The sequence below is a fragment of the Moschus berezovskii genome, chromosome 28 (assembly GCF_049115385.1).
Source record: "Moschus berezovskii isolate FMDL1 chromosome 28, NW_MosBer_1.0, whole genome shotgun sequence".
Taxonomy (NCBI): domain Eukaryota; kingdom Metazoa; phylum Chordata; class Mammalia; order Artiodactyla; family Moschidae; genus Moschus; species Moschus berezovskii.
This window is the reverse complement of record NC_142487.1, coordinates 29,376,083-29,399,807: the sequence shown is the minus strand read 5'-3', so window position 1 is coordinate 29,399,807 and position 23,725 is coordinate 29,376,083. Positions and strand designations below refer to the sequence as shown.

At 47.0% G+C, this 23,725-nt stretch overlaps 1 protein-coding gene across 1 annotated transcript in view; it reads right to left on the bottom strand.

The window, feature by feature from the left end:
- Positions 1–4,666: 4,666 nt before the first annotated feature.
- Positions 4,667–23,725, bottom strand: part of ZCCHC2 (zinc finger CCHC-type containing 2) — a 42,799-nt gene continuing 23,740 nt past the window's right edge. Inside the window, exons 6-14 of the mRNA XM_055417491.2 lie at positions 22,604–22,698; positions 20,915–20,998; positions 19,364–19,421; positions 17,223–17,358; positions 16,120–16,184; positions 15,640–15,734; positions 10,300–10,428; positions 6,112–7,422; positions 4,667–5,032 (exon numbers count right to left, since the gene is read on the bottom strand). Coding sequence (XP_055273466.2) covers positions 4,965–5,032; positions 6,112–7,422; positions 10,300–10,428; positions 15,640–15,734; positions 16,120–16,184; positions 17,223–17,358; positions 19,364–19,421; positions 20,915–20,998; positions 22,604–22,698 — 2,041 coding nt within the window. The 3' untranslated portion in view covers positions 4,667–4,964. The remainder of the gene's footprint in view (positions 5,033–6,111; positions 7,423–10,299; positions 10,429–15,639; positions 15,735–16,119; positions 16,185–17,222; positions 17,359–19,363; positions 19,422–20,914; positions 20,999–22,603; positions 22,699–23,725) is intronic.

The following is a 23,725-nucleotide window of genomic DNA, read 5'->3' as shown; positions in this document are numbered from 1 at the left end:
GTCTGCGGCCCCGCAGCCCCCTGAGCGCCCCTGAGCAGCGGGGCTTCGCCGTCGTCGGGCAAGGAGCGCGGAGGGACGTGCCCGGGGGGCTGTGGAGCACCTCGGGGCGTGTGGATGTGTGTGCCCCGCGGAGGCTGAGCGGGGAGCCTGCGCACACACTCCCGCGTCAGCCGCGGCCTCCGTCAGGGCCCCGAGCGCAGGCTCCGCGCCCCGGCGCCTCCCGCCCCACGCTGCCCGGCCCGTGGGCAGGACGGCCGCTCGCGGGCGGGTCCTCGCCGCGCCGGTGGCGCTGCTGCCCCACGGGCGGCCTCTCGGTCGCGAGGCCGTTCGCAGCGGATGGCGGTGCAGCTGCGGGAGGGCGACGCAGCGCAGTGAGGGACCGTGCTCAGCACACGCGCCCCGCCGCTCCCCCAGCTCTCAAGCCGCGAGCCGGGACCTCGGGCTTAGCAGCTCTGGAGGCTGAGGCCGGCGGTCGGCGCAGCAGAGCTGTGACGGCAGGAAGGCTTTTCCTCGTCTCCGCTGTGATGGGCCCCGCTTCCCAGGGCAGGAAAGGGGGAGCCTAAAGCCACCCTGCTTCCAAGGTGGACAGAGAGTTGGATACACACAGAGGTCACGCCTTGGGTGTCCATGCTCCAAAGGAGCCAAGTTTCCAAAAGGGGACATAACAACTAGGTGAGTTTCTCTGGAGATACGGCACAGTTACTTTTGCACATATGGGCACAACGTGATCCGTAAGTAGCGATAAACTGAAATACGGACGTTAGATGGACCGCAGGTGTTTACACCGTGCACGCTCCAGGAAAGGACAGTGCTGCCCTCTGCAGGAGAGCGCGGGCACTGCAGAGGAAGCGCCCTCACCTGCGGTGACACCGGACTCAGCCTGGACTCCAGGGCCCTTCATCCGAGAAACAGACCGCTGCACACTTTCCTCCAGCCCCGTGGAAACGACCAGAAATGCAGCAACCATGTTTAAAGTCCGAGCACCCTCTTCTCCTTCACCCCTCAAACCTCAGTTTCTCCAGAAATAAGTGCATCCCTTTTGTGGGTGCGGAAGGTGGGGTGTCAATATTTTTCTTCATTCCTTCGAGAGGAGCGATGGAAGGGTTATGGGGCTAACTGCTACCACAACTTGCCTCCGTTTGCTTTCACTGCCTTAACCTTAGAATGCTTTTGTAATCAGTATATAGAATTGAAAAAAGGTGTCTTCCAGGCTCTAGTGGGTGATACTCCTGAGTACCTAGATGCTACCTGTTAAAAAAAAAAAAAAAGATTATTTTACATTGTGCTTTAATCTTTCGGGAACCTTCAGAAAGTTTAGATATTTAGCACTTAAAAAAGTACAATGTGGATTTGCCTTGTCAGACCTTATTCTACTTCGGTTCTGTAAGACTTAGCCCATGGATATTATAGCCCAGAGTTGCATCCGAATAATTTCTAATATATACTTTATTTGATTGCATTGGGTCTTAGTTATAGCATGTGGGATCTGACCAGGGATCGAACCTGGGCCCCTCCATTGGGAGCACAGAGTCAGCCACTAGACCCCCCGGGAAATCCCCAATAATTTTCGAGGACAAGGAATATTTTATCTTTTATCAATGGAGAGAACTCAAGCAACTAAGCTTAACATAAGGAAGAACTACGTTTCCTAAGCTCCTCACCGCCGCAACCAACCACTTTCAGGCAGACAATTCTGTTCATCGAAACAGAATTCTGCTAACATCTGAGTGCCTCCTTGGTGCTATTTCACGATGCTGGACCCTGCCCATTATTATTTAATCCTCGCAGCCTTAACCTAAATAGGCTCATCGTCCACACGGGAAAATGCAGCCCTGCAGCCCAGGGTTCTTTCCATCTGCCTCTAGCATCCCCCTCTTGTCCTGCCCTCACCCTGACCGGTCTCTCAACTTCAGGCTTTCTCTCAACCATCTGACAGTTTCAAAACCTATGTCAACAAATGTCTCCTTTTGTCTCTGTTTAAAACCTGCCAACTTCCAGTTTCTCCTTCAGGTCTGCAGTCTGGCTGTTTTACTAACTGAACCACAAATCCCGTAACTCTTTCAAGACGTTTCCCACAAGGACAGTTGCCCATGTCACCCCACCCCTTCCTAACCACACCGCCTGTCACCCGGAGGTGCCCGCAGCGCGCCCCCGGCCCTGGCGGGGCCGTCCGCGCCAGCCCGTGCAGTCAGGCCCTCCCCGGGGAAGCCTCACACGAAGCCCCACCGGCTGCATGTCGACCCCCGGCAGGGCGCCCGGAGCACCGTCACCAGGTCTCAGGAGCGGCCGGGACATGGACGGAGCGCCAGCCACTTGGAAAACCACCGGCCAGTCTGGGAGGACGGCCTCCAGCCCCGCACCTGCGTCCCTGGATGTGTCTCCCGAGGGCGCTCCTGCACGTGGAAAGCGGGAGACCGGGGCAGAAATGCTCCTGCTACGACGGCAGAGCAGTGAGAAGCACGGATGTCTGCTTGACGCCGGACGGAAAGAGGCCGCCACGGAAGGCGAGGTGAAGGGCGCCCTTTCTCTAGAGCTCGAGCCGAGGAGGAATCGACCGCGCGCTGGGGCAGGAGGACGCAAAACGGGCCGCAGAGAGCGGGCCCCCGCGCGGCGGAGGGGCGCAGGGGCACACGGACGACCCCGCGCCCCGGGCGGCCGCCATTCCTCCAAAGCCGTGGCCCGCCGGCGGGCACAGAGGGAGCCTGCCTGCGTGGCTCGGGACAAGCATTCTGAGCGCGGGACCACCGGAGGGGCTGGGCAAGGCTCTGCCCGCAGTGGGCACGCAGGTGACCTGTAGAGTCAGGCAGGCTGCTTGGGGTGGCCGGGATTCCCAGATGGTAAGTAACTAGGGGATTCACTGCCCACATTACAGGGAAATAACTGGTTGATTCTTTAAAAAGGGACAACAAATCCAAACCCGCCAGGTATGAGGTCCCCGTCTTCACTGCTACAACGTTTGCAATAAAGCACAGTTCTGAAGCCATTTTTCATTTTTTTATTGCTGTTAATTCAAGGAAAAAAGGTTGCATAAAATCCAATCTTTTCTAGAAATATAAGTGGCCTTTCCAGTACATAACATTTCAAATATCAAAGTATATGGTAAACATACAAATAAGGAGAAGGTAACATACCTCCTAGATACAGTACAGTCTTTTAAATCATAAAATAAGCTCCATAAAGTACAACTGGCAAGTGAAATCACAATGCGGTCCATACAGGGCTTATCAAAATTCTCACCTCCACAACTCGACTGCAGCTTAACAATTAATTTAATAATATGGTCCAAAAATACCCAAATAAAATATATTTAATCAAAATAATTTCCTTTCGTTGAAGTTTCTTTTTAAATTAAAGCTTTCGTCTACCCTTTCACCCCCACCCCTTCTTCCCCTTTTACTCCCACCCCTGAAAGAAGGTTTCAAAATGTACATTGGTGCTATAAATATAAACTCTACCTATGAAGCTTCACAGGAAGCTTCTTACTTCAAGTGTTTTCTTTTGTCTGGCAATCTGTTAGGTTTTTGAACCAAGGCCAGATATTTAAGTTCCTCTGCTGCACACCAACGTGACCCCACAGAAACACCTGCTGTCTTTCCTCTGTACTGAGGGTGGGGCACAGCACACCCAACCCCAAGCCCTCACACCCGCGGCTCAACGCTGGGGGCTGCTCGGTGCCATCGGTGGCAGTGGTCCAAACCTACACCCCGTCTTCCAGATAACCTCAGTGCACTTCAGGAAATCAAAAATTACCTGGAAGCAATTTAGTACATAGATCGGCTTTAAAAACAAACAGTCGTTTTAAACAGCAGCATTAAACTTAGTGACGGGACACTGACATGATTAACACCACCTTAACACACTCAGAATTCAGTCTTTCACATTATAATCAAGCACAGTGGTAAACTGTTATCAAAGTGACTTTGCTACAAGAGACAGGATAGGGAACAAATACCTGACTTTTGTAGAAACGCAGAGCTTCTGTTCAGATTGAGATAAACAGTATACATTTTAAACACAACAGAACACTGTGACAGTTGGTGTAAGGAAAAGAAATCTTAAGTATCTTTTACATGACACAGTGGTAGACTACATGTAGAATTGGCTGTTGGCTTTCGTTACAGACACATAACACACAGGAGAACCACACTCACCCGAGTCTGTTCACTTTATGTCTCTCTGAAGCAACAGGCTAAAAACGTGTGATGGAGTAAAAAGTTTGTTTTCAAAGAAAAAGCTCTTTGTCCACTTCCTATGTCACACTGTCTCAGTTTCATATGGTTTTACCTCCTCCTCTCTCTGCCGCTCTGATTTTTATTTGGACAACAAGCGCTGCATTGGTGTGTGCGTGGAGGTGTTTGTTACATATACACACTGCTTGGGGAATCGGATCCTCCCTTACCGGGAAGGTGAAACATTCTACCGTGGAATGATACTATGCAGAGCGGTTTAGTGTGGTGCAGTGCCAGCCGCTCCGGCAGCCGCTGCCAAGAGCGGAGGTGGGACGAAAACGTGGAGATTAGGGCCAAAGTGAGAAAAGCTGGGGAAGAAGCAAAGTTTTTTGTGTTTTTTTTCCCAAAACCATATGACCGTCACCAGTGTTATGAAAAAAGGTCAAATACACAGTTTCAAAGATTCAGTAAACATTGCACACAGCAAGTATTCAGTCTAAAAAAAAAAAAAGCACACGTCAAGATTTTCCTTCTGATAGTTTGTTTGAAGGTTTAAATTACACATATCATAGATAAGCCTGTTGTTGAACCAGGAGACCAGAGGCTCAAAAGCAATGCATTCTTGTTTTGTTTTGGACATCCGTACAAGAGAAATGAGAAATCTCAACTGCATAGAAATCTAGGAACTGTATAGACAAAGAAACACAAACAAAATACCTTTCCTTTCCCTCCCCTCCACACCCCAACCATGACTCCCCACACTTCAGGGTATTAAGCAGGCAAGCTTTACTTGTTTCAGTCTGCAGAATCCAACGTATCACTAGAAGGGGGGAGGGGAGGTGCGTATCTCAGTCTGTAAGTGCCTAAAACGGGAAAGAGAACTGCTAAGTCACTGCACAACGTAAGGCATCACACACTACAAGACATCTAACGGGCCTGCTCCTCTGTCCAGGCAGCGCCTTCTGCACTGCCGTGACCCAGAACAGTCCTTAAATGACTTTTAAAAGAGCAATATGAAGTTTGTGCTTTAAGTTCAACCTAAAGCTATCAAACTCAACTTTCCCTTAAAGACTCCAAGCAAACACTCCCAATTCAAGACTCTTCCTGTGCTGAGATCTGGCAAAATGACAAAAGCTTCGTGTGAGCTGACGTAATAGTTTGAGGCCTCCACTGAATTTGGTATCCTACTTGTACTTATTTAAGAAAAATTTATTTATTGTGGTGGTTAACACAAAAAAGTTCTAATTTTCTTATTCCCAAGTGAAAGTGTTAGTCACTCAGTCGTGTCTGACTCTGCCATCCTGTGGACTGTACCTCCACAGGCTCCTCCGTCCATGGGACTCTCCAGGCAAGAACACTGGAGTGGGTTGCCAGTCCCTTCTCCAGGGGATCCTCCTGACCCAGGGATCGAACCCGGGTCTCTTGCATTGCAGGCAGTTTTTTTACCCTCTGAGCCACCAGGAAAGCGCAGTGCTTAAATGCTCTGTTCCTTAAAATGTGACAGCATTGGAAACTAAGGTCCGCTGGGAAAGAAGGGAGCACGCCTGAGGTCATCTGCCTGTGCACAGATAAACCCAAATAATGAAGGCTCTCCCGAGTCAGGTGACTACCACCTTCCTAATTTTTCAGTATTTAAAACCTTTGCTTACTCTATGAAACGGGATTGTTGCTTAAAAAAAAAAAAAGTGCTGCTAGCAGATTCTGCAAATTCCCATTACATCCCTTAAAAAGTGCCTTTCCGGTTTCCTGCTTCCCTGGCAACTGGATTCCTCTGACCTGCCCTGGGCTGCAGGGCCTGTGTCTACGCTGTCTGGCCGCCTGCACCTCCTGGCTGTCGCTGCGAGCGCAGCCTGCGGACACACACAGTGGCTCCTGCTGCTCCCACGGAGCCGCACGCCTCCGGCCCCTCAGAAACAAGTCCTCCGGGCGCTCTCGTGATTACCTTGTGGGCCAGCCTCCATGGACGACTGCTTGCACTCCTGCGCGTGGTGTCCGCTCACGCCGCAGTTGTAGCACGACGCGCTCCCGCTCTTCTTGGGCGCCGCACCGCCCGAGCCGGCCACCACGCTGTGCGGGTACACGGGGTAGAACCGGCCGAAGCCCGCCACCGGCTGCACGCCGTAGCCGGCCTGGCCGCCCAGCACCGGGTCGTGCACCAGCCCGCTGGCGTACGGGGCCTGAGGCAGGAAGAAGGGGAGCTGGCCGCCGCTGCCCTGGGGCGCCTGGCTGAGGTAGCTGCCGTTGCAGAGGGAGGGCAGGCTGAAGAAGGGCGAGACGCGGTACAGCGGCCCGGGCGCCGGCCCCGGGTAGTAGTAGCCGCCGAGCGGCAGCCCGGCCCCGCAGCCGCAGCGCCGGCCGCACGAGCCGCAGGCGCCGGCCGGGGCCAGCAGCGCGCCCGCGCCCAGGAAGGCGGCGCCGTCGCCCTGCGCCGTGCTGGGCGCGGGGCTCGCGCTGGGCGCGGGCGCGGGGCTCGCGGCGCCCGACGGCGCGCTCGTGGCGGCCGGCCCGGGGAAGGCAGCGGGCGCGGCGACCACCACCTTCACGCCGGCGGGCGGGGCCGCGGCCGCCGCGCCGCCCTCCAGCTGAGGCACCATTGGAGGGAGTCCCGCCGCCGGTGAGGCGGCCTTCGGGACGGGGTCCGTGGCAGCGCCCGGGGAGCCGGGGAAGGGCCCGGGGCCGGGGCCGGGGCCGAAGGCAGCGCTCGTGGAGCCCGCGCCCAGGCCCGCGGCGGGCGGCGGCGCCAGGTTCAGGGCGCAGCTCTCGGGGGGGCCCGACGGCAGCTTCAGCCTCTGGATGGTGAGGTGCAGCGCGGGGCCGCTGCCGTGCGGGAGGAAGCCCGAGGGCAGCGGCAGCGGGGCCGCCAGCAGCTCCAGCGGCTTCTCCGAGTCCCCGGCGGACGCCGCCGGCCCGAGCGCGCCCAGAGGCGCGGGGTCCACGGGCTCCCGGAGGGCGGAGAGCGCTACAGGGCCGGGGACCAGCATCCCGATCGTCTTGCCATCAGCAGACTTGGGCGGGGGCACCACGGCCTCCGACTTCTGGGCACCATTGTGCATGACACAGTGTAGAGTTGGCATGAAAGAAATATGCTGATACTTGGCTGAGCTTAAGGGATCTTCCAAAAGGTTTGCGCTGTCGTTTCCTAAGGAAGCGATGTGAACAGGTGGCTTGACCGTGACCGTCTGGCCGACAGAACCGTAACTTGTAAACCTGGTTGTCGAGGGATTTCCAGAGTCCTCGGAATTGCTGTCCGTGTCTGAGGAAAACATGTAAACAGATGTTAACACCAGCATCCTCTCCCGTCCATCCTGCTAGAAATAAAATTTAAGTATACCTAAAAATATACCCTGACTTTTAAAACCAATAAATGTATCCCCCCCAGCTTCCTGACTATTGAGCTAACCTTTTAATTTTTGGCTTTCTATGGACTTTATTTGAAAAATATGGAGATTCTGGAAAAGGCAAGACACTAAGGAGACAGTAAAAAGATTGGCGGTTGCCGGGGGTGGAGGCCCAGGGGAAAGAGGAGGAGGCAGAGCACAGAGGACCCTCAGGGCAGTGAAAAGGCCGGATGATGTAGGAAGGGTGACAGTATCCTCACACCTCTGCCCAGAGCCGCTGAAGGTGCCACCAGGAGTGCGCCCCAGACACATCACGTGTCAGAGTCAGCTCCTCCTGGTGAACAAACGTGCCCTTCTGGTCAGTGATATCGATTCCGACTGAGAAGAGGGGCCACACACGGAATTTCTGTGTCTTTCTCTCATTTCACTCTAAATCCAAAACCGCTCTAAAAAATTACACCTTCAACAAACCCCTGGACAGGGAAGAAACACAGGAGTAACGGGGCCTGCATGAAGCAAGGATAAACACGGGCCTTTGTACAGAGCGTCAGGGGTCTTCTACCTTCAATCAGCGTTAGGCAGTTCATTCGATTTACATGCTGTACCGCCTGCCAAACGCGAGGTCTTCACCTTTCATAAATTATACAATTTAAAGGAGTTCAATCAAGACTATGTTTAATTTAAACATCTAGAGAGAGAGAAGGGAAGACAGTTTTCCTACAGCGGAATAGTCTTCCTTTTAAATACTTCAGTGGGAGAAAGGAAATGTAGAGCTACCATTACATAATGAAATAAATGCCAGAACACAAGAAGCAGGAAAAACACGGGAGCACTGCAATTTCTCAACGAGCAGCCAAGGGGCAGATGCAAAGCTAACCGCGTTTCTGTTATTACTGCGTCGTTCTTAGCACTCTTATGCTTGTGAACAGAAATGAATTCAGTGTAGACCTCCCCTAGAGTTCCTGATTTTTGGTGTAAAGGGGGCAAAATACAAGATTTAATTCACAGTTTAACTATCATAAACCCAGATACTGCAGTACTATGTATGGAGACCATCCAATTAAATGCGGTGCCTTATTTAACATCTTTCTGCTCACAAATATAAGCAGAATTGCATTATGTACTTAAAATGTTTATATTTATTAAGGTAGTCACCAGCTATATTCAGCTAAGAAGTTAAACTTTTAGATACAATTCTAAAAACAAATCATACTATGCTTCCTGGAGAAAGGTTAAATAGAACCTAGTTCATGACATAGATTGTAAACAACAATACTATTAACTCAATAATAATTTTTATTAGAAGAAATTTGACTTATGAATAAATGGTTCTAATATAAACTCCCCTTAAAAACTGAGGAGTTCCTTGTTAAACTCTGCAAAACAAAAAGTATTCAATTAGTAACTTACTTAAGGCATTATATCTGTACCTTCACAAGTAAGAGTTAAAAATAATATTTAAGTTCAAAAGAAGCTGTTACCATGTTTCAGATGATCAGTTAAATTTCTAAATGAACTGGGCTTTGTTTAAATCATCTTTAGTCATCGCAAATGGCCCCATGATTTTAACTGATCTCAAATGGTTTTCTGAGCATTCCATTAGAAAGACTCATCTAGCAATTTAGAGATAGGTTTTCCTTTTCTGAGATGACTTTGAAAAGTGTAACGTCTTATTAACAAAACCCCATTATGACCAACAACAACAAAGCCACTTGCAATGCAGGAGACCTAAGTCCAATTCCTGGGTTGGGAAGATCCCCTGAAGGAAACGGCAATCCACCCCAGCATTCTTGCCGGTAAAGTCCTATGGACAGAGAAGTTGGTGGACTGCAGCCCGACTGAGTTACTAACACTTGAGTCCGCCAGGCTAACAGCTGCTTACCCATCGGGCATTTGTCACCATCAGCGGCACCTGTTTAACAGTACGGCTGCCTGAGGTCGCATTGCCAGTTGGGACTAACAAGAGTCTGACCAAAAAACTTAAAAGACAAAACTGAAGGATGAGATGTCCACAGGAAGCTCTGAAAAGCTTAGATATATCCCTGGGAATCGAGAAGGCCACGCTCATATGCAGGGTTGTAGGCCTGTCCAGTAAAGACCGAAGGTGGCTCTCAGTTCGTTCTTCTGGCTGACTCTGAGCTTTCATGTAAGGATGATTTGAAGATAAGAACTTAGAGAAAACAAAATGGCAGATATAAATCCTACCTTATCATTAATTACAGTGTATTTAAATACATAAACAAGCCAGCCAAATGGCAGAGATGGGTAGAATGGCTTAAAAAAACCATAATCCAACGATAAGGTGTCTTTAAGAGACATATTTAGAATCAAAGACACAAACACATTTAAATGTAAAAGGATGGAAAAGAGGTATCTTGCAAACACCCAAGAGAGAGCTAAAGTGGCAACAGTATTATCATCAGATAAAACAGACTTTAAGACAAAATCTGTCATTAGAGACAAAGAAGGGTATTTATAATGATAAAAATGGTCAATCAGGATGACATAAAAATTATATGTCCATCTAGTAACATGCAATTTTCAATCTTTCTACACTGATTCTATATTTTGTTATGACTGTCTTCTTTCTCTTTATTATCATTTTCAGTGAAACAGGTTTAAAAAATCAACATTACTAGAAACTGCTAAGTCAATGGTCTTCAAGACACCTGTTATACCAATTAAAATTTAAAGTCAATAATGACATTTTCAGTACCATAAAAATAGTTGTTTGACAGATTTTAAGAGCACACATTTCCCTCTGCCTCCCCACACCCTTCCAAAGAGCAAACCTCTGTCTTTTTCTTCTTCACTTTCAAAACTCTCTCTTCCATCTTGTCGGGGGCTAGAAGGAGAGCTGTAACTCTCTGAAGATGTCTCTCCACATGTGTCATGTCCAGATCCAATGTCCAAACTCACATCTGAAAATTACATGGTTTTTTAAAAAGTAGAATTGTTCAGTTAAATAAATTTCTGAACCGAACCATCAGAAATTACAGTTGTAAATTTTTCAGTTTTTCTATAATTATGTAATAAAAACTAGCCCTTGACCTAGGTAAAAATTCATTACTGAAACATAATTTTAACTGAAAATAATTGACAAATACATTCTTAAAGGCAGAGAAAATAGTCAAACTTCTTGACTTTACATCGAACCACTTCTTAAGTCAAATAAACACTCCTCAGAGTTACTATAAAATTCTTAAAAAAAAAAAAAAAAACAACTCAAGAATACAACTGACTGCCAAAAATGCCTTTCAGTTACAATTTACATGCCTGAATATTTGAAAAGATTAATTGCTTCCCATGAAGTAGACTGAGTAACCCCTGAGTTCTAAGCAGAAATAAATGATGGACTGGAAAAAAAAAACAACCCACCACCACCACCAAAGCACTTGGGTAGAGTGAGCTCACTATCATGCAGTGAGGCCTTTGATGCTTCACAGGGTAAGTTTCAGAACGTTAAAAAAAAGGAGGCGAGGCAGCTATTTCTCAGAATGAAATAATTCATTGCATTATTTTCTTTACATTATATAGCTGCTGCTGCTGCTAAGTCACTTCAGTCATGTCCGACTCTGTGTGACCCCATAGACGGCAGCCCACCAGGCTCCCCCGTCCCTGGGATTCTCCAGGCAAGAACACTGGAGTGGGTTGCCATTTCCTTCTTCAATGTGTGAAAGTGAAAAGTGAAAGTGAAGTCGCTCAGTCGTGTCCGACCCTTAGTGACCCCACGGACTGCAGCCTACCAGGCTCCTCCATCCATGGGATTTTCTAGGCAAGAGTACTGGAGTGGCTTGTCATTGCCTTCTCCAACATTATATAGCTAGTAAATATTTTAATCACTTAACTGTCATAGATTAATTTGCAATTTTCAAAAAAATACATACATAAATCTAAATCTATAGTGAACATAATTTCCTGCTTTTGACAATCCAGGTGCTTTAGAATTGTGTGCAGTCTTTGGAATTTTTATAATAAAAAAGAAATGTGATCCTCTGGACTCAGAAGGTGAGGAAGGTAAGGATCATTAACTATGCCAAAGGCTATTCCACAAACGGCCCTTTCAAACAGAGATATAAAACTCAACATTCAAAAAACTAAGATGAAGGCATCCAGTCCATCACTTCATGGTAAATAGATGGGGAAACAATGGAAACAGAGACAGACTATTTTCTTGGCTCCAAAACCACTGCAGATGGTGACCAGCCATGAAATTAAAAGACGCTTGCTCCTTGGAAGAAAAGCTATGACCAACCTACAGAGCATGTTAAAAAGCAGAGACATCACTTTGCCAACAAAGGTCCGTCTAGTCAAAGCTATGGTTTTTCTGACAGTCATGTATGGATGTGAAAGCTGGACCATAAAGAAAGCTGAGTGCCGAAGAATTGATGCTTCTGAACTGTGGTGTTGGAGAAGACTCTTGAAAGTCTCTTGGACTGAAAGGAGATAAACCAGTCAATCCTAAAGGAGATCAGTCCTGAATATTCTTTGGAAGGACTGATGCTGAAGCTCTGATACTTTGGCCACCTGATGCAAAGGACTGATTCATTGGCAAAGACTCTGATGCTAGCAAAGATTGAAGGCAGCAAGAGAAGGGGATGAGATGGTTGGATGGCATCACTGACATGATGGACATGAGTCTGAGCAAGCTCCGGGAGTTGGTGATGGACAGGAAAGCCTGGCGTGCTGCAGTCCATGGGGTTGCAAAGAGTCGAACACAACTGAGCAACTGAACTGAACTGATAAAACTTTTTTACTTATTGTTTTCCCTGATTCTACTTTTCCCCTTCTATTTGCCATTAAGTGATGGGACGGGGTGCCATGTTATTAAGATGACAAAGAGGAAAAAACTTACACTAGCCACTATTCTAATGATAAAAATCTAGTTATTAGTATTTATGGACAAAAAGAAGCTAGACAGACTTAAGAACCATTTAGATACATCAGACGACAGACCCACAATGAGTTATTAAAGAAAGATGAAGGTCTTTAATTCATTATAATCTAAAATAAATGGAGAGGTCAACCCCAAATTTTCGGTGCCACAATGAGCCAATAGAGGAATGGGGTGGAAGAAACGTGGGTGATGCAATCAGAGAAAGTTCTTAATATTCTAAGTGAGGTAAGGCAGGCTTCTCTTTAGTAGAGAGATTTAAAGCTTGAGATTTTAGAAGCAAATACTGTGAAAACACAGGTGCTGAACAGCACTGACTGCTTTGGGAGAAGACAGCATACAGGGGGGAGTTGGGGGGAGGTTGTTTTGTTCCCTTTTGTACCTGCAGAATTCTGAACTACACAAATGTATTTTCCCCAAAACAGAAGTTAAAGTTACAAACACTTATCTCAAACTGAGTTATTTAAAAATCTGGACAATCCATGAATCAAAGGACCCAGTATTTTCAGCTTCAATATAGCATCTACATTTACTAAATGTGTGTGCGTTCTGTTAAAAAAATCTTAAAGGTAATTCCTCAGTATTTCAAAGGGATTAATAAACAGAGGGTTTTATCTTTAACGGGTAGTCAGCAAACATCTCAGCTACACCTGACAATAATTGTACAAAGTATTTTTTATTTATAGTTTTACTCTATAAATAAATATGTATTTACACACATATGAATCAGTGGCATATAGAGAACAAGATAGACAGAATAAGGTTAATCTTGAATTAAAAATCCTGAGGTTGTACTTTCATAATATTTGAAAATAAAGAAAGGAATTAAGAGTCTGATCAATTATCAAAAGTTCTTAACCTAGACAGCATACGTTTTCTTCTAACTTATTATAAGAGGCAAGAGGAATTACATGATTGAACACCTTGGTACTTGATGCAAGTCAAATGCTTTTCATATGTTGTCACATTTGAAGTCTTACAATCTGATGACGTGGATATTATTCTTCTTTTACAAATTTAAGAAACTTAGGGGGTGGTAAAGACTGGTTCCAAATAGGAAAAGGAGTACATCAAGGCTGTATATTGTCACCTTGCTTATTTAACTTATATGCAGAGTACATCATGAGGAACGCTGGGCTGGAAGAAGCACGAGCTGGAATCAAGATTGCCGGGAGAAATATCAATAACCTCAGATATGCAGATGACACCACCCTTATGGCAGAAAGTGAAGAGGAACTAAAGAGCCTCTTGATGAAAGTGAAAGAGGGGAGTGAAAAAGTTGAGTGAAAACTCAACATTCAGAAAACTAAGATCATGGCATCCGGTCCCATCACTTCATGGCAGATAGATGGGGCAACAGTGTCAGACTTTATTTTGGGGGGCTCCAAAATCACTGTGGATGCTGACTGCAGCCATGAAATTAAAAGATGCTTACTTCTTGGAAGGAAAGTTATGACCAACCTAGACAGCATATTAAAAAGCAGAGACATTACTTTGCCACAAAGGTCCATCTAGTCAAGGCTATGGTTTTTCCAGTGGTCATGTATGGATGTGAGAGTTGGACTGTGAAGAAAGCTGATCGCCAAAGAATTGATGCTTTTGAACTGTGGTGCTGGAGAAGACTGTTGAGAGTCCCCTGGACTGCAAGGAGATCCAACCAGTCCATCCTAAAGGAAATCAGCCCTGGGTGTTCATTGGAAGGACTGATGCTAAAGCTGAAACTCCAATACTTTGGCCACCTCATGCGATGAGTTGACTCACTGGAAAAGACTCTGATGCTGGGAGGGATTGGGGGCAGGAGGAAACGGGGACGACAGAGAATGAGATGTCTGATGGCATCACCGACTCGATGGACATGAGTTTGAATGAACTCCGGGAGTTGGTGACGGACAGGGAGGCCTGGCGTGCTGTGATTCATGGGGTCGCAAAGAGTCGGACACGAGTGAGCGACTGAACTGAACTGAAAGACGCAAACCTACACCTGTCTGAGACCACAGTCCACATGCATCTTCTGAAAATATGAAGCTAAAGGGGAAGAAACTGTTACCAACTTTTTGGATAGCTCCCACATCATATGAGAGCAGAGTGATGTTATGAGGGTGGCATATAGCTGACGGGAATCTTGACTCGAGATGGCCGATTTAGCAGGTGGTTTAGAAGGCGGTGCAGTGAACAGACAGGGCGCCCCGGCAGGAGTGTTTCTAGTCGCCCACCGAGAGCTCCTGTCGCCCCTTGTCTCAGCAGCGCCCCCTTCTTTCAGCTGCCGTCGCCACGGGAATCTCAGACGCTGCAGTGTCACAACACGAAAAGTTACTCCGAGTTGGTGCCCCAGGTTTCTCTGCTCTCCCTGCAGTCCCAGGGACTCTGAAGAGTCTTCTCTAACACCATGGTTTGAAATCATCAATACTTCAGTGCTCAGTCTTCTCAAGGTCCTTCTTAGGGTCCAGCTCTCACATCCATACACGACCACTGGAAAAACGACAGCCTTGAGTAGATGGACCTTTGTTGGCAAAGCAATGTCTCTGGTTTTTAATATGCTGTCTAGGTTTATCACAGCTTTCCTTCCAAGGAGCAAGTGTCTTTTAACTTCATGGCTGCAGTCACCATCTGCAGTGATTTTGGAGCCCAAGAAAAGAAAAGAACTGTCACCAGTTCCATTGTTTCCCCTTCTGTCTGCCATGACCTCCTCTTTCTGAATGCTGAGTTTCAAGCCAGCTTTTTCACTCCCCTCTTTCATCTAGATGCTCTTTAGTTCCTCTTCACTTTCTGCCATAAGAGTGGTGTCATCTGCATATCTGAGGTTGCTGATATTTCTCCCGGCAATCTTGATTTCAGCTTGTGATTCCCATAAAGCTCCACAAAGGATGGTCATTAAAGCCTGAAAGAGTCAATACGATTTTTTTTTCCATGAGGCTGGATAGACCCCTCTGGTCCTGCGGCCTCTGCTTTGGAGCAGGGAGTGGCTGAAGAGGAGACCCGTGAGGAGACCGCTGCTGCCGGGGGGAGGGAGAGGGCCAGAGTGCAGCTGCAGCAGAGGTCCTTTCACCTCCGAGGCCAGACTGAATGTCCTGCATTAAATACGTCTGAAGTATTCACGGAGTTAATTCAGAAATTACTACTCACATCAATGCAGGGAAAATGTGTATGAGGCTTTGACACAACAGCTCAACACCCACTCTAATAGGTACCCTGCTGAGTATATTTAGGTGATGTGTAATTGAATGAAAAACTCCCTTACCTTTCACAGAACCACCGTGGGTGTGCGGAAGAGCAGAGATTCGAATACCATTTATTCTACTATTCAATCTATTGTCAGTTTTCTTAATTTTCTCCCTAAGCCAAAAGTATACATGTTACCAACATTTTTTTAACAGTCCCTAGAGAACATATTAAGTACAATACTAATAAAATTCCCCTCAATTTTTTAAATAATTTTAAAAAATGCTTAGTAAGGTATATGTGAATGCAAGATCCACCCTTCAGTGAGCAGGACTGGAAACTCTGCCCCTCCAAACTGAATATGACACATGACGACAGCCTTATTTTTATTATGTGCATGTGTTGATTATCTAGAACTATAAAAAAGAAGTCCAGAGTAAAAATAAAAAGAAAACTAATGGAAAAATACTATTTATACTACATAAACTAAACAGATCTATTATCAAATGTTGTCTTCTCTGACCAATTTCTATTACTGGAAACATTAAATTAAACCTACTTTTCTATTTGTGGCTTTCCTTTCTTCTTACTTATTGAAGATAAACTTCGTTTTTCAGTTGAATGCTACGGAAAAGAATAAAAAAGTAACTGGACCAAAGCACGGCCATACTCAAGGAGGTATCCTCTTATTCTGACACAAGACATTAAAATGACACAACCCCAGTTGTATATTCTAACACATTTTTTAAAATTTATTTTAATTGGAGGCTACTTTACAATATATTCTAACACATTTTTATTTTCAATCTTTTTTGAAGTTACCTACTTGATCCACTAAAATTTGCATATTTTCTGACAAATACTTAATCATGAGAAAAACACCTACTCTGTATTTTGCTTTTATTAATAAAATGAATGTGTTTTCCCTTTGTCACTAAAAAAACACAATCAAGTCACTGGTATTTGCTACAGGTTTACTAGTCTTCTCGTCAAGTTCAGGTCGGTAAAACACATGATTGTGTCAACTCTAAGAAGAAAAGGTGCAGGCACTGGAGCAGATGAAGAAAAACTATAATCACACGGATCTGAAAATCGGCCATTAGTAAGGATGGCTCTAACACTGACCCATCTTCCAGAGAAGGCGGCTCTCCCCGGAGCGGTCCCAGCAAGCATCGCCCTGTATTCCCAGGGCCGTGGCGCCTAAACGCACTGGGGATCAGTCAGCTCGCTGACCACACCAGTGCCTGAAAAGCGAGTACCTCCTAATCACGTTTGGGAGTGCTGGGAAACTGGCCCAACAACTCACGGGGGAAGAGCCTTTTCAAAACTTACATCTCCACAGCGAGACAGGGACCAAAATGTGAGCAATTCTTTCAAAGCAAAAAACGTGGCATAACGGTGTATCCCTAGTGAATCATTTCTGGCATCGTCACAAGAAAATGTATTAGTATTTCTGAGTAATAAAACTGATATAAACACACGTCTTCCGGTCCCAGAGGAGCCTAGGTCATGTATACCAGTTAACTTCACAGCCTCACACTGAAATGTTCCTTCATCTCTTCTCAGCAGACACACTAGTGGCCCTCACAGCGCTCACAGGACTCGACTGGCGTGCAGCAACACCGCCTCATCAGCAGGGCGGGAGACAAACCAACCCCGTACCTGGTCAACCAAGGCCACACACTGCTCCTGGTGCTGAACGGGGGCATAGGTTGGCTTCCTCCAGTCCACCACTCCATTCTGCTCAGCATACTGCACGGGGAGCCCGTCCACCGGGGAACAACGTGTACCGACAGTGCTAGCAGAGGAAACAGTTCGTGCCAGTGTGAAGCTCCGCCCTCAAAATCCCACCCACTCAGCAGCTAACGAGGAAGCGACAGCGACCCTTCCTTCAGTACGCGGGCTTTTGTAGAACGCCTCGCAACAGCGCTAAGGAAAAGGGAACCATGAAAATAAGCCAGTACGCAGCATTCTCGCCTACTTATTAATCAGTGCCTGCCTCTGAGGAGCTTGACAAAGGCACATCTGTCTCTGGACTCATCCCACATGGCTCACAGCTGGGGTACTAACCCCAATCTTGAGAGAATCGCCATGGGCTGTGTGTGTCTAAGGCAAGGGAAGGGACAGCATAACGTGACTGGAAATCAAGAGGAACAGGCCACAGAATCAGACTCAAAGAGCACCCAGAGAACTACTGGGCACGGACTCTGAACTAAAAGCGCTCAACGCTGCTCAAGAGCTACAGGATGACAGAATTTCGGAAGAATACTGGAAAACAGAAAAAGGAATCCAATTTAAATTCTAGAACTGTAAAATAAATTAAGAATTCAACGGATGGAAACATGAAAAAAATCAGTGCAGAGGAAATCATGAGAAACTAGACTGGAGTGTGGAGCAGGGAGTCTGCGAGAGCACACGGGATGTGGTGGGAAGCCTGGCCTGTGGGCGCCCAGGGCCGCAGACGGGGGAGCAGGACGCAGGCAGACGCAGCGTGTGGAGGGAGAGGCCGGGCTCCTCTCGAGTGGAACTGCATCAAGCGTCAGCTTCACAAGACGGCACTCGTTCAAAGAAAGCTGCAAACGTGTCACAGGGAACTGCTGAAAACCAGACACTGGGAAAATTCACACGCACAGTCTGGGTTTGGAGAAGCACCCTAACCTTCAGAGAGAAACAAGGTGGAGACCTGGATACCTGCGGTCTTGAGCTCCCCCTAGAAGCAGAATCTGGGTGACTTGGCTGGCACGGCCGGGCATCTGGGAAACAGGAGCAAGGAAGGAGTGGGGCAAGTCAGACAGGAGGGGGAGAAGATAGCCTGCGGGGCTGTCACTGGGGCTGCCCACACGAGCAGCAGAGGCTCAAGCCCCCTGGCACCCCCACAGCTACCTCCCCAGGGGCAGGAAACAGAGCTCCCCACCAGTGAGGGCAGAGCCCTGAGCAAATGAACTTCCCGCTCTGAGCCAGCCGGTTCCAGCACCTTGCAGGCCCAGAGCACCCACACGGCCCCCAGGGCAAGAGGCAACAGGCTCGCGGCAGGAGCCTGGGGAGGACTGCAGCTGTGGGAGGGGGTCAGAAGTCACACAGACGATTTTAGGTGCTTTGCAGCAGAAATCAAACTGGGCTGAGAGGAGATGAAGTGAGGGACCAAAGGCACAGGCCTGGAGACTGATCTAGGCGCTCGGAGCGCTGACAGGAAGTAATTACCGGCCTGCAGTCCTATGTCCTATCTGCGAAATGTCTTTCAAAAAGGAAGGTGAGACGGACATTTCTCCTTGAGAAAAACAAAGTAAACTCATCACTGGCAGACAATGATGACAGGAAATTCTCCAGTGTTCCTCAGTTAGAAGGATGCTCAAACACACTGGAAGGAATGAAGAACAGTGGAATGGTAGTATCTAAATGATGAATGAAAAAAAGGCTTCATGAAGTTTAACAGAGAACTAAGATCCATGGCAGGTGCAGTCTGTGAGCTGGGAGGAGGTGCGTGACGCGGCAGTGGTACAAGCTCTTCACATGGGAAGTGGTACAAGCACAACTGGCGTCAGGGCTCCGGACGCTGCCAGCGCAGAGCAAACCCCCAGGCACCACCGCAAGGGCCAGAAACCAGCGCAGGTGCAGCTGTCACGGCCAGTGCAAGAGCAGAGCACAGTGTAAAAACACCCGAGAGCACTGAGAGCGCGCTAAAGCTGGTGCAGATGACAAGCACACAGTAAAATGGCGGGATGGCGCCTAAATCCACCAGTGAGTAAACAGGACAGAGACGGAAAAACACACGGCGCCCTTCAGGTTAGGACAGAGGTACCTACGTCCCAAGGGGGCCTCTGCCGCTGTGCTTCTTGTGGATGACGGTGTGCTGCAGCACATCTAGAGTGGAGGAAAAAACAACGAATTACACCACACCCGCCGCAAACTCCGCGCGGAGGCCACGCCTGGTTCATGGCCGTAACAGTGCTGACAGACCACCGAGAGTGCTCCCAAACCCCCGGAAAAGCCTCAGAGAGACAGTCTTCCAAAGAGAGCCGGTGACCGAACTCCCTCAAATACCCCCTCAAACACGGCCCACCTGACAGCAGATCAAATCTGTCCAAACTACAAACGCTGACTATCAGCATTAAACTGCAAAACCACAACACTGAATTTCAGGCCTTTATTTTAAACCATTAAAACAAATGAAGTGTCTCATATATCAAAAAAATACATATTAATAAAACCAACACCCGTGTACCCACCTCCTGGATATCTCTGTATTTCCCTCTTTTTATTAAGAAAGGAAACATCCTGGGAACAATTAAATGCCTCCTTCCATTGCATTCCAGTCCCTCCCTCTACAGAGGTTAGCTGAAATAATCTGGTGCATGTTTTTAACTCCCCATGTGTGTATTCACAAACACAGTGGTGCTACATATTGAATATACTATAAATATCCTTTATTTTAGCTGCCACCTCACGTGAACGTGCCTCAATCTATTCATGACTTCATTAACATTTGAAACATTCGGGTAACATTCAGGGCTTTGCTGTTCCCCTACAGGCTGCCGGGATGGCCTGAGTCCTGGCCCCTGAGCCCACAGGCGACAGTGTTCACAGAAGTAGAAATACTGGGAAGCAGCATGAACCACCTCCAACTGCAAGACAGTGTCGAATTTCTGTCCAAAATACTTGCACCAATTTAAACTCCCATTGACAGTGGCTGAGAATTCCCCTTACTTCATATCCTTGATAATTCCCAAACTTGAAAACAGTTTGCCAATCTTATGGGTATGAAATCATTTCTCATTGTTTTTCATTAGCATTTTCTGGACTACTCAGGGGGCTGAACCATTCAAGGTTCTTCTGTGAATTGTCTATTTTTATCTTTACTTATGTTGTTGACCAGACTGATTTTCTCAGATTTTTTAGAAGACTGTATAGTCTGGTTGTAGTCTTCACCTCTAAATACCCTGCAAATGTCTTCTGTGTGGCTCTCTGTCACATGTTAAGCTTTAATTTAGAACAGAAAGATCTCCCCTATGGTCACGCTGCTCTGTCTTGTCCAGAAAACCTTCTTGTCCCAGAGTACTAACCTTTAAAAACTCAAGTTTTATATTTTACATTAAGTTTATATATGTTACATATAACGTGCTATTCACTTGAAATGTTCTGTGCACGACAGAAGTAGGGATCTAAAATTTTTCCTGACTGGAAAGCCAGCCAGTACCACTTATCACACACTTTCCCCCTTCTCTGAAACGCCACCTGTCACAGGCCAAGTCCCCACACGTCTGTCTCTCAGTTCCTTGATCTGTGCTGACGGCCTGTTTACCTACCCCTGCGACAACACCGTGCAGAATGACTTATCCCAGGGAATCAACGTTTACCTTCTTCTTGACTTGATGCTTCCGAGCTGTCTTCTTTCAGGTGTTCTAATATCTTAGAGGTCTTCAGAGAGGACTGTAAGTTATCTGCAGGAAGTATTAAATATCATTAACTTTTAGGGAAGTTACTACAGTGAAATAAACAAGTGTAATGATTACTTTTCTCCCACAGATGAGAGTTGAGAGTTTAATGGTAAAGAGAACGTTTCCAGTAGTTAGGACTTTGAAGAAAGCAAGGGGACATGGCACAGACCCTCGGGCTGGGAGTGGGGACCCTGAACCGTGCAGCCAGCTCTCCCCATAGAAGCCTCAGGACTGGAGCAACTGGGTTCATGTCTGCCTGCCCATGTGCCCCGGTGCCAAATGAGGAGATGGACTGGATTGGTGCTTCTAAACATCTGTGCTGTGTAGGGTTTTCATTTTAGAACTCTTCCAGTTTCGAGCTCCTGTTATCAACGACAGGACAGCGTGGAAACATCAGACTGCTGCAGCGACGCACAGCATCTCCCGCTCCTGCTCTTCCTCCAGAAACGTGCTCAGTGCTCGCGGTCAGCCTGGGCCCTCGGAACACACTGTACGAGCTGGATCGCTTCTCCGTTATGGACAGACCCGTGGGCTTGCAGAGGTTATCATTTTAAGTCATTCGGGTGTCTAACATCTGTTTTCTCAGATGTCAGATGTGGAATATTGCTATTTCAGGGAGGCGGGAGGAGTATGGAACTGTCATTTCTTAGAAGTGTGTGTTAGTCGCTCAGTCGTGTCCGACTCATGGAAAAGACCCTGATGCTGGGAAAGATTGAAGGCAAAAGGAGAAGGGGGTGATAGCGGATGAGACGGTTAGACAGCGTCACTAACTCAACGCACATGAACGTGAGCAAACTCCAGGAGACAGTGAAAGACAGGGAGCCTAGAGTGCTGCAGTCCATGGTGTCACAGAGCTGCCCGCAACTGAATGACTGAACAAGAGGGTTAACACACTGATCCCCAAGATAACCCTGGGGCGGGTTACCATGGAGTGAGAAACCAGACTGGGAGAGGAAGGTGGCTCTGCGCGGTCTGTGCATGAACAACGGGCCTGGCAACGGGGCGGGCGAGAAGGGCGAGAAGGGAGACATCCTCTGTCCGGTGTGGCCTGGACTTTAAACGACTGGACATGAAGGGCAAACGTGAGAGGGTGAGGCCAGAGCTGCCAGCCTGGGAGGCTGGGGAGGTCCTTATGGGAATAGGGGCAGAGGTCAGAGGTTATCCATCATCCAGGCTGCACTAGAGTGTCTCTGCAACCTGTGAGTCAGGCCTGTCAAGAGGCCTGAGGATCCAGAAGGCCCACGAGTTTGAGATCCTTGGCTCCTGCTTTGTGATGCATTTTTTTTCTTTTACAATTTTAATTACAGTACAGCTGATTTAGGGTTAGTTTTTGCTGTACAGCAAAGTGAATCAGTTCTACATATACACATATCCATTCTTTTATAGATATTTTTCACACACGGGTCATTACTGTTTTGTGACATTAGCTGTTATAAGTTACTTTCTTTAAAACTGCAGTGAAAATTCACTAAAAACTACCAATGCTTCTAATTTGTATGCTGCTTGACCTTAACTAAAATGACAATCCCATATACATGATGGTGTGGTAAAGCAAGAAGTCCAGGCCAGAAAAATGTCAGATTTCTACGGAAGAGCGGAGACACTTACTGAGGCTGTGTAGAGGGTCAGATGATATGGACTGAAAAAAGCTGTGTACTTTCTGACTCTGCAGAAAAGCTTGTGATGTAGTTGAAAATAGCTGCCTGCATGTAAAAAGAAAAGAGATTGGTTAATTTCATGCGATAAACCCACAAGATAGGTGAGATGGTAAACAAACCACGTGGCAGTTTAATTCAGGTACAAAAAACTGTTTTCCTAAGGAAGAGAATATTTGTTTGCTAATGCATTTCCCATAGAAGGAAATGAATAAAAGACTTACTTACAATAATCTAATAAACAGGTTTATTTTCAATTTTATATAATCTAGTGATAAGGTTTGAATTCTGACCCAACACATATGATTAAGTCACCTGTCTGTTCAGAAAAACAGCTGCAGGTTCTTAACCCTTCTTCACAGGTGTTACTTTTCACCATTTGGCGACACCATGAAGGAACCGTCCCACTCCTTGAAAATACAGTCACTGGGAAGTTCAGAGTGCGGGAGTTCCGGAAACTACAAGCCAGGTTAGTCACAAGTACTGCGGCAGACTGAGGCCTGCCTGGCTGGCGAGCCAGCTGGACGTGCATCACACCAGGAGTCGAAGCCGTTCTCTTTAAAAACAGCTTTCCTTGTGTTGTATTAATGCACTTGGGGGTTCCAAGTGGAGGTCTTCCCTACAAAAGGGGCAGAGTTACAGCACCGTCTGACGGAAAGTTTACTTGGGATGTGAACACAAGCTCAATCACTAACAAGCTGAGTCACCCTAAACAAGGCATGCAGCCTTTCGGCTCCAATTTCCTCTTAGGAAATATCAACATTCTTCAAGGTTATGATACTCAAATAGTACATACACATTAAACTGTCACCCTGCTCAACGAACAAATCCCTTTTCATTGCTTTTGAATACTTTAATTACTCATTCAAAAATTTAGTTCTTAATGTCTCCCCAAGGTTTCAGACCTATCATTCCGATTAGTTATAAAATCATCAAATACCATACCAAGAGATGACCCCCATGGACCAACGCTTCCTTGTGCATTAGACAGAACTGATTCTTGGAACTCAAAACGTGGACGTAAACATTCGACAGGAAGACAAAGGGGGAAATGGAAAGACAGAAGAGAAACAGA